The following is a 15720-nucleotide window of genomic DNA, read 5'->3' as shown; positions in this document are numbered from 1 at the left end:
TAAATTTGACATGCAGTCACTCAATAACCAGATTTATGAGCTGTGGGGACATTGGCATCAATAAGTAGCATCTTCCCATTGAAATTAAACAAATCTGATTGGCTGTTTGTGGCCACCCCTTTTCAGAAATTAAACCCAGTCTCCCAGTAACTGAGAGATGTGAGGCCTCTGTCATTAACAGTGTAAGAATGGCAGCAATTTAAATATTTCCCTTGAAAATCAACAGGTGCATTTTGATTGTCTGTTGTAGGCTCCACCCACTTTCCTGAATATTAATCTCAGTCACCCAGTGACCATCTGGGCAAAGTTTGAGAACTCTGCCATTAACAGTGTAAGAATGGCTGCAGTTTATATTTTCCCAGTGAAATTTGTGACCTTGACACACAGTCACTCAATGACCAAGTTTGTGAGCTTTCAGGTTCCTGGCACCAAAAATGTGCGAATTTGAACCCCAGTCACATAATGACTGATTGCAGCAAGTTTGAAGCCTCTGCCATTAACAGTATAAGAATAGCAGCAGTTAATATTTCCCTTGAAAATCAATATATGGATTTTGATTGGCTGTTGTAGGCTCCACCCACTTTCCTGAATATAAATCCCATTTATCCAGTGACCAAGTGTGTCAAGTTTGAGAACCCTGCCATTAACAGTGTAAGAATGGCTGCAGTTTATATTTTCCCATGTAAAAAATGTAGTTGTTGGTACCGCCCACTTTTTCTACCCTTACATACAGTCACTCAATTGCCAAGTTTATGAGCTTTGGGGTCCTTGGTATCAATAATATGTATATTCCCATAGAAATAAAACAAATCAGATTGGCTGTTTGTGGCTCCACCACCTTTCCAGGATTTTAACCTCAGTCATCCAGTTTGAGGCATCTACTATTAACAGTGTAAGAATGGCAGCAATGTAAATATTCCCCTTGAAAATGAATAGGGGGATTTTGATTGGCTGTTGTAGGCTCCTCCCACTCTTGAATATTCACCCCAGTCATCCAGTGACCAACTGTGTCAAGTTTGAGAACCCTGACAACAACATAATGGATGAAATGAATCTAACAAATCTGATTGGCTGTTTGTGGATCCACCCCTTTAGTGAATTTGGACCCCAGTCACCCAATTTCTGACAGTATCAGGTTTGAGGCCTCTGCCATTAACAGTGTAAGAATGGTAGCAATGTAAATATTCCCCTTGAAAATCAATAAGTGCATTTTGATTGGCTGTTGTAGGCTCCACCCACATCTCTGAATATTAATACCAGTCACCCAGTGACCAACTGTGTCAGGTTTAAGGCATCTGATATTAACAGTGTAAGAATGGCAGCAATGTAAATATTCCCCTTGAAAATGAACAGGTGACCTTTGATTAGCTGTTGTAGGCTCCACCCAATTTCCTGAATATTAACGCACATCACCGAGTGACCAACTGTGCAAAGTTTGAAAACCCTACCATTAACAGTGTAAGAATGGCAGCAGTTTATATTTTTCCAGTGAAATTTGTCTTTGGTTCCGCCCACTTTTTGTAACCTGGACACACAGTCACTCAATGACCAAGTTTGTGAGCTTTCGGGTTCCTGGCATCAAAAATATGTAATTTGAAGCAGTTTATCCAGCAAAGAAATCTGATTGGCTGTTTGTAGCTCTGCCCCCTTAATTGAATTTGAACCCCTGTCACCCAATGACCGACTGTAGCAAGTTTGAAGCTTCTGCCATTAACAGTGTATGAATGGCAGCTGTTCAAATATTACCCATAAAAATCAATAGGTGAATTTTGATTGGCTGTTGTAGGCTCCACCCACTTTCTTGAATCTTACTCTCATTCACTCAGTGATCAATTGTGGCAAATTTGAGAACCCTGCGATTAACAGTGTCAGAAGCGCTGCAGTTTACATTTTCCCATTTAAAATGAATGGCTGAAATTTAATTGGCTGTTTTATGCTCTGCCCACTTTTCCTGTATTTGTAGCCCCTTTAGTTAATTAGGACCCCAGTCACCCAATGACTGACTGTATCAGGTTTGAGGCCTCTGCCATTAAGAGTGTAATAATGGCAGCAGTTTAAATATTCCCCTTGAAAAACAATAGGTGAATTTTGATTGGCTGTTGTAGGCTCCACCCACTGAATAGTAATCCCAGTCACCCAGTGACCAAGTGTGGCAAGTCTGAAAACCCTGCCATTAACGGTGTAATAATGGCTGCAGTTTACAGTTTTCAATTTAAAATGAATGGCTGAAATCTGGCTGTTTTATGCTCCACCCACTTTTCTTGGATTTGTAACCTTGGCCACCAAGTGACCAACTGTGCCAAGTGTGGGGACTCTGGCTTGATTACTGTGACAATGGCAGCCTTTTACATTTTTTCCATTGACATAAATGGGTGAAATCTGATTGGCTGTTTGTAGCTCCGTCCAGGTGTACGCGAGACCCCCAGAACATATCATCCCAGGTAGTAAGGGATCTGTATACTAAGTTTCGTTGAAATCGGTAAAGGCGTATTTGCGTGATCGCGGCACATACACACATACACACACACACATACAGTACATACATCCGATTTTATATATATAGATTAGCAAACTGCCCAAACTAAGCTGTACTGAGCTGGGAAGCAGAAAGAGCTGAGAAGTGATCATTAGATAGATTTCAATATATAAACACAGCAGTTATGCAGTGAACATTAATAGCGGCTTTCAGAGCATATAAACCGTACTTTGTAACTTGTAAATAGACAATATTACTTGTGCACAAAAGCAAATATGATAACTGTATGGGTGGGTAATAAAAGTAGAAAAACACATTTTTTATTGAATGTTATGTAAGAGTTTTATCCCAATTTAAATTGCGCACTTGTTTATTACTGTTTCACACCAAAAAGCACTAGCAATTTTTAAATGATTTTATGGGGATTTGGTGTGAAATGTCCCATAGGATTTTATTGTCCAAGGGCTTTTTAAAACCCCGGAAAGCGCTGGCAATCAAAAAAAGCTCTAAGCACTTCTGTTGTGAAACAGCCCTTAGCTTTCACACTTGTCCCTGTAATTTCTGGGCAAATGTTTCCATGTTTTTTTTTTTTTTTCATATTTGTGATTTTGCATTTTGCAATTTTTTTTTATGTTTGTGCATGTTTTTTATACAAATTTTTGGAGTAGGATTTTTTTATGCATACCAAAGAAGTTATTTACATAAAAAAGTGTCTAACTTCAAATTTACATGTGTTTTTCACATTGCTAATACAAAATGTGGGAATTCATATTCACTTGCACTGATATGTGCAGCAAATGTTCATTGAAAAAATAAAAAAAAGTTTAAATGTCAGCTCATTTTTTACAGCAGAAAATTTGCCTTTGTAAAAAATGCACAACAACACAAGTCAAATGTTATGCCATTGACTTGCAATAGATGTGTGGCGAATGCAAATTTGCAAAATGCACCAAACCTAAGGTGCCTAAAATTCCATGAAAAACCCATCACTAGTTACAAAATACCTGTTCTCACTTGTATAAATCTGAACAGATTTTAATAGTGCAGCTAAAAAATAACAAAGAAAAAAAACATTTGTACAAATAGACTCTACATTTTATAATCAGGTTAGTATAAATAAATATGCCTCGTTTGTCAGTAGTGGTGACAAGAACTGTATGCTGGCAAACAGTCCCAGTGTAGTGACCTTGGGGCTACTTCTGGGTTGGGAGGTCTGTCAGTAGTGCGCAGGTGTTGGCCCTGTGGTGCACATCATTAATCATGTGCCCACTTTGGGAGTGCTCTGCATAACATCATGCACAGAGCCCTCCCATACATGGACACACAATCAAGGACATGCAGGGCCGGGCCAGCAGCACCTGCGCACTACTGATGGACCTCGCTGACCCTGTAGTAGCCCCAAGGTCACTATACAAGGACTTCACCAGCGTACAACAGTTCTTGCCATCACTATTTGTCAATTAAGTGACAGAGGGGTGGCTTTGAGGTACATTATATAGGCGTGGGCAAGGTTTACAGCATCATCTTCTTCATGTCTGTAGGCTTCTGAGATAAAAATCAGATGCTGAGTGACTCTTCTCTCTGATCCAGCCCTGTGAAAACATCCCAATAGCTCACTCAACCCTACTTATGCTGACTCTCAAATGATCTCTCTTCACTGCTTCCGTTCTGTTTACCCATGCTGCCTTCTCTCCCAAGCACAGAGACCTAACAGCATGAGTCAGCAGAAGAGAGGTGAGAAGGAATGATCATGCAGGACTCAGCAAGTTCAGCTGTGACGTGCTGGATTTTTATACGGCTGAATAAGATGGAAGAGAAGATGTTCAGGACAAGAAACCTAACCTGTGCTGTTATTAAACACTATGGGCTGGATTCACGAAGGCAAAGAGCATGCCTTATCAAAGTTAACACACATTATCAAAGTTAACACGCCTTATCAGAGTAGCATAGCAAGCGCTTCAAACCTGCAGGGTCTCAGGGCAGGACAAGTGGAGCTCTCGCCATTGCCAATTAGCAGGCATAAGTTTGCTATGCTACTCTGATAAGGTATGTTAACTTTGATAAGGCGTGTTATCTCTAATAAGTCATGCTATTTGTCTTAGTGAATCAAGCCCTATATAACAGTCAATTTGTGTTGTATCACAATTCATACATCTAATTAATATATATATATATATGTATATATATATATATATATGTATATATATATATATATGTATATATATATATATATATATATATATATATATATATATATATATATATATATATATATATATATATATATATATATATACATATATATATATATATATATATATATATATATATATATATATATATATAACAAAGCGCTCGCTATAATTCACATATGCTAAGTGAATGGACAGATGAAAGTGTATCCTATTATAGTCGTCACTCAAAATGTGTCTTATACACCTGTTAAGACATAAATGTACCAACTTGTATGCAATATTATTGTAAGAAAGAGTCCAAGTTCAGCAAGCACAGTCCAGGGTTTTGCCGGTAATTAACAATGCATATTCAAGGTTTGTGCTCTCGGACTCTTCAATCTTTCTATGCACAACACAATGCAGGCCCCCCTTCAGGCTCCCCTTTGTCAAAACGAATTTCAAAATTTTATTTATTAAAACACTTTTTCTCTAAATGAGAAATTTCGGTTAAATGGGTCCAGCATCCACTATTTATCGGTTGCCCATATTTCTTCTTTGGTGCCAAATAGCCGATATTTTGCATCATCGCCCATGGATTCGTTATCCCCAGACGCCCACATTTCCTGATTCCCATCACAAGGTAGAGCTAGGCTTGACTTACACATGAAAAGTGTAACTGCACATATTATTTCAGCAGGCATTTCACAGTAAAGTTTTCAATGAAGGGAATGGCTAATCATTAATTTTCTATCACCATATACTCAGTTTATGTTGTCCATCTTTCTGATGGTTTACGTTAAACATAGCTTAGCATTTACCTGACAGCAAATGAAATGTTAATGTGGAATTCCACTGAGAGTGGAAATACCGGTTAGTCAATACCACTGATAACAGATTAGCAATTAAAAGCAATTCATCATTTGAATTCAATTCATCTTAGCGTAAGTGCTGCCCTGATGCTTTTTGTATTATATTTCAACAGTGTATCTTATTTTAATTATTCACTTCACTAATTAGCTGCACACTGTATTTAAAATACTATATATAATATGAAAGCACAACTACTGTGCAATGTCAGAGCAAAAAAGCATTTGTAGAAAACACAGGAAGTTGGATGTTGGCTTTTATAAGTGTACCTCTAGGGGAAAAATAATAATAATAAAAAACAAAACTAAAAACGTTAGCTACCTACCTCAATGGCGGTGGTGTAACAAGTGTCACAAAACAAGTTTGGCCACCATGGTCTTCACACCCATAACAATTGTAGCCACAAAAAAACCTGAAGTATAGTCTTCTGCATTGGAGGAAGGTAAGGTTAGTTAGTTGGGGCCACGTACTTTTGAAAAGGGCTCCTGGAAAAAAGGGCTCCTGATATAGACAAAAAAAAAACAGATTAGGTTACAAAGGGTGCCTGGTGTAGAGATGGCCTGAACCTCCGATTTTCAGTTCGCTAACCGGGTTCGCGAACCTCCCACGAAAGTTCAATTTGCGCGAACTTTCGTGAACCGCAATAAACTTCAATGGGGAGGCGAACTTTGAAAAATATTAAAAATTATGTGATGGAAAAGATGTTTCAAAGGGTCTAACACCTGGAGGGGGGCATGGCGGAGGTGGATACACGCCAAAAGTCCCAGGGGAAAAATCAGGATTGGATGCAAAGCAGCGTTTTAAGGGCAGAAATCACATTGAATGCTAAATTGCAGGCCTAAAGTGCTTTCAAACATCTTGCATGTGTATACATCAATCAGGGAGTGTAATTAGAGTTCTACTTCACACTGACACACCAAACTCACTGTGTAACACACCGCAAACAGCTGTTTGCGTAGTGACGGCCGTGCTGGACTGGTGCGCACCATGGCCAGAGTGCAGGCCGTGGCGTTTTTCAAGCTTATATGGTCGCCGGGGCTGAGGTAGCTGAATGACAGAACAACAGTGACTGTCCAGCTGATCGAATTTGGTCTGTCCACAATGAAGCAACGACCTATGTTTACATATGTTTTAAAGTTTAAGATTTTTGTGGCAGTGGTCCTTTAAGGCTAATTGACCCAGGCCTTGTAAGGTTGTTCACCTTCCCCTGGATCAACTGGGATATGTGCAGGTTCAGTTTGGTGTTTTTTGTTTTTTTTATTTCTGGTTGGGCTTGATGGACGGATGTCTTTTTTCAACAAAACAAACTATGTAACTACGTTTTTTCTACATTTGCTACTAAATATCCATATATGGAGAGAGCAGAGGGCCTTATTTAACATGAGTATAAGATCTGCAATTGCACTTCAATGAAACTATTTTCAACACTCTAACATGCACAGAACATTTTGTTATGCACAGTGATTCCATTGGTATACAAGCAGCAAATACATTTTGCCCGCCTGATAGAATAATCTGGCTTCCATCTCTGCAGATGTTTTGCATGAATGAAGCTGTTTCGATAAAGTGATGCTCCAGGATTTGTAAAAATGAAAATATCAGCTTGAGATATGTTCTCAAATCCCATGTGGGTCTCCCTTGCATATATTTAGGGTTTGTTTTTCTTCTCAGAGTCTAGGTTTTACTATATTGTTTTTCATTGTCTGAAGCAGGTAATATATTGTATTGAATTCTCAACTGTCACATTTAGTTTCCTGGTAAAGATGATACCTATGTATGTGGTGTGCTCATTTCCTTGCCAGTTGTAGCAGTTTATTCACAAACTCCCAAACAGAAACCTACTGGATAACAGGGATCCCCGCTTCTTAGAATCCTAGATCATGTGGGATGTAACTAGAGTGAAGCAGGCCTTGCGATTGCGAGCCTTGAGAGCCCAGCACTGTGGAGGTGGGCCCCAACTACTAACCTTCCCTTCCTCCAGTACAGTGTACTATACTTCAGATCAGGTGTTTTTGTGGCTACACTTGTTGTGGGTGGGAGGATTGTGATGGCCACACTTGTCTTATGACCCTTGTGAGATGGGCCTCAAGGCCATAAAGTTCACCAAGGGGAGGCAAGGGAAGGGGTGTGAACCTTTGAGGGGGGTGGGCATCACAGATTTACTGGGGACAACATAAACTGTAGTTAGTGGGCATCAAAGATTCACTGGGGACCTCATAAACTGTATTTATGCCACTGCCTCATTAACTACATGTATCTTGATATTAGGAACATTGAAGAACCCAAGTCATTTGTGAAATTTGGACCGTTGTTTTCCTGTTATTCTTTTAGGTAGCCAAAACTCAGAAGTCATATTACAAAAACAGCTAAAGCTGTTGAGAGGGTAATACTTTACTACTTGTTCTATCGTAGCCATATAACTAATTTGCAATGTATAAAGTTTTGTTCATTGTACATTGGTCATCTTTGTATTATTAATTAATGAGTGGAAGGAAAGAGGAAGATGAGAGTAACAAATTGTAGATATACAGTATGTTTAAATTCCTTAAGACATTACAGTCCATACCAGTGCAGCAGGAACACTGAAAGCTACCAGGCTGGTGGGTGGCTAACAAAGACAGCAGCAAACAGGATTTTTTAGACACCTACCTGCCTGGTAGCATTCAGTGTTCCAGCTATACTGGTATGGATTGTACTGCTGGATGGAATAAAAAAATCTATCCGCAGTTTGGTGCTTCCATCTGCCTCTTTTCTTCTGTCAAACCTCTGCATCTCTCTTACAACAGTGAGCACACTGCTATGCTTACATCAACATGGCTTGGTAATTGGTATTAAGAGCACCCCCCCACCTTGTCTGCTCCAACCTGCAGCTGCTTTCAAAGCCCTGAGTGCCAGCATTCCACCTACTTCTACTTAATCTACTACAATTAATGAATTATTTTCTTGCTGGCTGGGTTTGTAATACTGACTTATGACATCCTGTGCTAATGTCAGAATCTGACTGGTAAGACTTAACAGTGGGCCAAGCTCATCTCCAATTTCATAATCACCCACACAAGTTAAACAGGGGAAAGCCTGGAGGAGGCATCAGCAAGTCTTAAAGAGAGCCCGAGGTGGGCTCAAATAAAAAAGTAGGCTACCTGATCCGCAGTGCTGAGCTTATCAGGTAGCTGCAAAAACTGCCACTCCCCACTGCTCATGTGGGAAGCAATGGCCCACTTTCATTTGCATGACCTGTAGGTCATGACACTGCACTGAGAGACTGTGTGTCTCTCATAGTGTGCAGGGAGGTGGGGGAGCAGCAGGGAGCATGGCAGGGAGAGACAGCTGCCCGATGACAGCTCTGGAAACCCTGTAGGAACGCCCCTGGCATTTTAAACAGGGAATTGCACTCCTCACTGTTTACCTCTGAGAGAACGACAAATATTGTCGCTAATCTCGAGGGGGGGGTGTTATAGCAAGGTGGTGGGTAGTGGGGCAGAAAGCAGCGGTGTGGGGACACTGAGGCATGCCAGGAGGCAGAGAACATGCCTCTGTGTCCCATCTGCCCCCTGAAGATCCACCTCGGGTTCTCTAAGGCCTAGTCCACACTAGGTCCGGAAACGTATCAGTGGCTGCGTTTTTCAAACCGGATGAAAAACGGAGTCCCGGATACTAATGTTGAAAATAGCAGCCAGCCTCACCCAAGTAAAAAACGGATCCGTCTGCGTTTGCGGGGACCCGTTTTCAAAACCTGAACGGAAGGTCCGGATCTGCTGCATTTTCACGGACCACGGATACACGGATGGGTAGCGAAAATCAATGGGAAAACGCAACTCCATCTCCACAGGCAAAATAGCACCAAAAACGGATGACAAAACGGATAGCCTGAACTTCCTTCTCCTCCCCTCAACGTCATCTCTGACAGCTTCCTGTTTACGAGCTGGGAGAGACACGAGTGCAGACATCATGCCCAGGAGCTTCATCAATGTGGAGGACTTCATTATGGCCGTCCAAGAGCGGCCAGAGCTCTATGACAAGAAGAATGACCTCTATAGTGACCTACAGCATGCCAGGAGGGTATGGGAGGAGATCACAAAACAATTTGTTCCTGATTATGACAAGTTTCCAGCCAGGAAGCAGGCCAAGGAACGTAAGTGTGCCCCCTCATATCTGTGTGGTTTGAAATAGATGTTTTTAAGTAATCTAAATGCCACTCTCTGCCCCCCCCCTCCAGTGTCTCCTAAACTGCCACTCTCTGCCCCCCACTGTCCCCTCCCCCACCCTCAATCTAGCCCCCTCATTGTATCAAAAATGCTCTGCCCCCCTGAAGTGTCTCCTAAAATGCCACTCTCTGCCCCCCACCTTCCCCTCCCCCCCCTCAATCTAGCCCCCTCAGTGTATTAAAAATGCTCTGCACCCCTGAAGTGTCTCCTAAACTGCCTTCCCCAGTGCCACACATGTTGCATTTATAAGAACACTCAACTGTAAAAAGTTTTGAAAAATTTTATTAAACAAAACAATATACAATCAAAAATTTACATATAAAATTTACAACTAAAAACAGCGTAAACATCCCCCCCCCCCCCTAAAAAAAAAAAAAAAAACAAGTACAGCAACAAAAATGTCCACTCAAAGAGGCACAATAATGTCTTGGTATGGGAAGTACCCCTCCGGCGACAAGAAGTACTGTGCCAACCGATCCCGATTCCTCTGGGCCTGAACCCTACCCCTAGTTGCATACCGGCGAATTTGGGGCAAGTAGTCCATGTCGGCATGCTGGAGATTGTATCCTTGCTCCTGTCGAACAAAGTTGTGGAGGATGCAAGCTGCTTTAACTACAGCTGTGGCGTTGGCAGGGCTCAGCTGTAGTGGCAAGTGGAACATCCTCCACTGGTTCGACATGATGCCAAATGTACATTCCACCATCCTACGAGCCCTTGTCAACCGGTGATTGAACACGCGTTGCTGGCGGCCAAGGCCTCTCATCCCATACGGCCGCATGACATGGTGTGACAAGGCAAAGGCCTCGTCACCAACAAACACGTAGGGGTAGCTGGGCAATGTTCTTCCAGGCCATGGCTTGTCCCCGGGGATGTCCAGCCGGTCCTTATTCAGTAGTCTATGTAACCTGGAGCGCTGGAATATCCCCGAGTCACTTGAACCGCCGTAGGAGCCAACGTCGACGTAGACAAACTTGTAGCCTGCGTCGGCTACCGCAAGGAGTACCAAACTAAAGTACTTTTTATAATTAAAATACAGACTCCCGCTCCTCACTGGCTTCTGTAGCCGCACATGTTTGCCATCAATGGCTCCTAGGCAGTTCGGGAAGTTGCACCTATCCCAGAACAGTTCAGCAACCTCCATCCACTTTTGAGAGTCGGGAACCGGCATGTACTTCTCGACGAGCTTGCTCCAGATCACCCGGCTTGTCCTGTTCACGATGTTGGCGACGGTGCTTTTGCCCACTCTGAATGTTAGATGTAGACTTGCATAGCTTTGTCCCGTCGCAAGGAACCTGAAATGAAATGACAACTTATTATTTGTTGTTTACACAGTTGAAAGAATGAAGACAAAATGGCGAAGTATACGGGACAGTTTTGTTAAGGAACTTAAGGTGGAGAAAGAAGAACAGAGGAGTGGAAGTGGTGCATCGAAAAGGACTCCATATTGCCACACTCGTCTTCTTTCCTTCTTACGACCACTCGTACAAGCGCGAGGGTGAGTGTAGTGACGTTTGCAACTTGAAATTGCTGTTATGTGTATGCTCTCCAACAACAGTTTAATCTTTCTAGTTCCTTTTTTTTTTAGCAAACACTGATGCACCTCTACTTTTCACACATCTAACCATTGCTATTTTTTTTCTACCCACAGTACTGAAGATAACTTTGATGCACTCATGGATGATTCTAATGAAGCACCTGCCGCGACAAATAGGGATTCATCCCCTGAACATTCCTTTGAAGACTTGACAACCATCAACGTGGATGACATAGCAGAGGATGATTCTATGACATCTGAGTCACCAACCCCTTCTACATCCACTCCACGGCCAGACGCACAACCTGCCACCGACAAAGCAAATGCTGAAACCACTCGTTCAGAAGCCAGACGACCAGCTGCTCGCCCTGCAAGTGGTCGTGGACAGAGCAGAACAGCTAATGTTCAGATGGCTGGAGCTGTTTCAAGCTTGGTGGGAATGATGCGCAATCAAGAAAGTATGGTTTCACGAAGACTACAGGATACAAGTTCTGGTCTATCACAACAATATTTGCAACACATAGAAATGCTAAAAAACCAATTACATGAATCCAACCAAGTACTCCAAAAGGAAAGGCAGATGTTTCAGGAGCAGATTCAATCTCTACACATGCAGCATCGCCACGAGATTGACCGGATAATGCAACACTAGAACAGCCAAGTGTACTACTCGGTGATGTCACTTTTGCCTTTAATGGAACAAGTGCCACGACATTGTTTAATACAGTGCCAGTGTAGTTTGCTTGAGTGTATCAAAAGTCATTTTGAATTCTCAACTGCACCAAGTAGACCACCTAGCGCATGGCAACCTTCTCACACTCAGCCATACCAGGGTCCATCTCCCTCTCAGTCATACCAGAGTTATCAGCAAGGCCCTTCCTTCCCTCCCTCTCAAGCAGATGAACGTCCCGTTTATACTCAGCTAGGTGGCGGCATGCAACCCAGCCCCCCTAATACGTCTTCCCAGCAAATAAGTGGAAACTACTCTTTTTTCCCTGAACAAGATCCTAAAAAGTAGGATTTGCTGCTCATGGCTAGTGTTGGGCGAACAGTGTTCGCCACTGTTCGGGTTCTGCAGAACATCACCCTGTTCGGGTGATGTTCGAGTTCGGCCGAACACCTGACGGTGCTCGGCCAAACCGTTCGGCCATATGGCCGAACTAAGAGCGCATGGCCGAACGTTCCCCGAACGTTCGGCTAGCGCTGTGATTGGCCGAACGGGTCACGTGGTTCGGACCCGAACGCGCTCTGATTGGCCGAACGGTCACGTGGTTCGGGTAAATAAATACCCGAACCACGTCATATCTCCGCCATTTGTCTGTGGGTTTAGCTTTGGGTAGGCAGGCAGGGTAGTTCGCGCTCCAGCCACGCTAGCCAGGGTCCCCCCTGTCATTGTGTCACTGCTGGGAACAGTAGTACACCGCTTGCTCAGCCACACTATATAGCATTCTGTTTACTGCCACTCTGTGTACCTCGCTCAGCCACACTATATAGCATTCTGTTTACTGCCACTCTGTGTCTGCTGGGAATAGTAGTACACCGCTTGCTCAGCCACACTATATAGCATTCTGTTTACTGCCACTCTGTGTACCTCGCTCAGCCACACTATATAGCATTCTGTTTACTGCCACTCTGTGTCTGCTGGGAATAGTGGTACACCGCTCGCTCAGCCACACTATATAGCATTCTGTTCACTGTTCTGTGTCTGCTTGGAATAGTGGTACACCGCTCGCTCAGCCACACTATATAGCATTCTGTTTACTGTTCTGTGTCTGCTGGGAATAGTGGTACACTGCTCGCTCAGCCACACTATATAGCATTCTGTTTACTGTTCTGTGTCTGCTGGGAATAGTGGTACACCGCTCGCTCAGCCACACTATATAGCATTCTGTTCACTGTTCTGTGTCTGCTGGGAATAGTGGTACACCGCTCGCTCAGCCACACTATATAGCATTCTGTTCACTGTTCTGTGTCTGCTGGGAATAGTGGTACACCGCTCGCTCAGCCACACTATATAGCATTCTGTTTACTGTTCTGTGTCTGCTGGGAATAGTGGTACACCGCTCGCTCATCCACACTATATAGCATTCTGTTCACTGTTCTGTGTCTGCTGGGAATAGTGGTACACCGCTCGCTCAGCCACACTATATAGCATTCTGTTCACTGTTCTGTGTCTGCTGGGAATAGTGGTACACCGCTCGCTCAGCCACACTATATAGCATTCTGTTCACTGTTCTGTGTCTGCTGGGAATAGTGGTACACCGCTCGCTCAGCCACACTATATAGCATTCTGTTTACTGTTCTGTGTCTGCTGGGAATAGTGGTACACCGCTCGCTCAGCCACACTATATAGCATTCTGTTTACTGTTCTGTGTCTGCTGGGAATAGTGGTACACCGCTCGCTCAGCCACACTATATAGCATTCTGTTTACTGTTCTGTGTCTGCTGGGAACAGTAGTACACCGCTCGCTCAGCCAGAGTATATAGCATTGTGTTTACTGCCACTCTGTGTACACCGCTCAGCCAGACTATATACCATTGTTTACTGACACTCTGTGTACACCGCTCAGCCAGACTATATACCATTGTTTACTGACACTCTGTGTACACCGCTCAGCCAGACTATATACCATTGTTTACTGCCACTCTGATTCTGCTGGGAACAGTAGTACACCGCTCGCTCAGCCAGACTATATACCATTGTTTACTGACACTATATAGCAGACTATATAGCATTGTGTGTACACCGCTCAGCCAGACTATATACCATTGTTTACTGACACTCTGTGTACACCGCTCAGCCAGACTATATACCATTGTTTACTGCCACTCTGATTCTGCTGGGAACAGTAGTACACCGCTCGCTCAGCCAGACTATATACCATTGTTTACTGACACTCTGTGTACACCGCTCAGCCAGACTATATACCATTGTTTACTGCCACTCTGATTCTGCTGGGAACAGTAGTACACCGCTCGCTCAGCCAGACTATATAGCATTGTGTTTACTGCCACTCTGTGTACACCGCTCAGCCACACTATATAGCATTGCGTACTCTGCCAGTCAGTGTGTATATTGCTGGGATCAGTAATACTCCACTCACCGTCAACCACTATATGAGCTCAACATGAGTTCCCCAGAGACCTCCGCTGTGAGCAGCACTCCCAACAACAGCAACAGCCAACGCCCCACGCAAGCTATAACATCCACCCCAGCAGCCAGTGGTCAGCAGCAGCCCTCCCCGGAGGAGAACGTTGTGTCCATCAGTCCGTCGCCAGAGCGATTAATGAGGGCTGCCATTGAGGAGATGATGGGGCCTGATGTGGAGGAGGAGGTCTGGCTCAGGCCAGCATCCCAAGTTAATGTTGAGGACGATGAGGGGTCTGTGTCTGGGGATGTTGGGGTGGCAGAGGTGGTGGGTGGGTCAGACTCAGGAGAAGAGTTGTATGATGAGGATGATGATCGGGACCATCTGTATGTGCCTCAGAGTCCGACCCCGGAAAACATGTTGTATCGTGTGTTTAGGTACTAAAATCTGCGTTCCCTCCCAGTAGTGTTGGGCGAACAGTGTTTGCCACTGTTCGGGTTCTGCAGAACATCACCCTGTTCGGGGTGACTATATAGCAGACTATATAGCATTGTGTTTAATGCCACTCTGTGTACACGGCTCAGCCACACTATATAGCATTGTGTTTACTTCCACTCTGTGTCTGCTGGGAACAGTAGTACACCGCTCACCCGCCACTGTATAGCATTGTGCTCTGTGTCACTGCTGACAATAGTGGTACACCGCTCACCCACCACTGTATAGCATTTCTGTACTGCCACTGTACTGCTGCCAGTCAGCGTGTACTTTAAGGATAAGTGAAATGAGGAAGAAATCCGGTGAAAGAGGGAGGGGCAAGGGAAGAGGTGTTTCCCCTGACGGTTCACGTACAGGCCACAGGGGAGCACCCAAGAAAACCCACTCAATACTGCCCATATTGTCCAGGACAACAACCCTCACAGATCCAAAAGAACAGGACCAGATAATTACTTGGATGACCTCTCAAGCGTCCAGCAGTGGGTTAAGCAGCACCAGCACATCACGCACGAGGTCCGAGTCCTCAGCCAGTTAAAGTCTGGGCTTTCTTTGAAGACTGCACTGAGGATGTTACCATGGCGATTTGCAAGGTGTGCAAGACCCGCCTGAGCAGGGGGAAAAGTATTAACAACCTCTCCACCACCAGCATGAGCCGCCACATTCTATCCAAACATCCCACTCTGTGGGCAAACGCGGCAGGACAGGGTACCACCAGCAACACTGCCTCCCTTGGGTTCACCAGACTCACCACCAGACCCGCCTCAGCAGCAGCAGTAGCCCAGCCATTGCGTGGTTCACAACATTCACAAACATCAGACGATGCTGACACTGTCACTTTCCGGACTAGTGCTCTTGAGGTCTCCCAGTGTTCATCAAACAC

At 43.9% G+C, this 15720-nt stretch overlaps 1 protein-coding gene across 1 annotated transcript; it reads left to right on the top strand.

Moving 5' to 3' along the window:
- The first annotated feature begins 11062 nt into the window (after positions 1-11062).
- LOC137504694 (uncharacterized) lies at positions 11063-11908 on the top strand. The gene is made up of 2 exons (XM_068233278.1): positions 11063-11217; positions 11371-11908. The coding sequence occupies exons 1-2, from the start codon at positions 11063-11065 to the stop codon at positions 11906-11908; spliced, it is 693 nt and encodes a 230-aa protein (XP_068089379.1).
- The last annotated feature ends 3812 nt before the right edge of the window (positions 11909-15720 follow it).

Source organism: Hyperolius riggenbachi, chromosome 4 (assembly GCF_040937935.1).
Source record: "Hyperolius riggenbachi isolate aHypRig1 chromosome 4, aHypRig1.pri, whole genome shotgun sequence".
Lineage (NCBI taxonomy): Eukaryota > Metazoa > Chordata > Amphibia > Anura > Hyperoliidae > Hyperolius > Hyperolius riggenbachi.
This window is presented reverse-complemented; position numbering and strand designations above follow the sequence as displayed.

Coding starts and splice junctions, on each gene's coding strand:
- LOC137504694 (XM_068233278.1), top strand. CDS start 11,063: ATGAAGACAAAATGGCGAAGTATACGGGACAGTTTTGTTAAGGAACTT. Junction 11,218..11,370: donor CCACTCGTACAAGCGCGAGG/GTGAGTGTAGTG, acceptor TTCTACCCACAG/TACTGAAGATAACTTTGATG.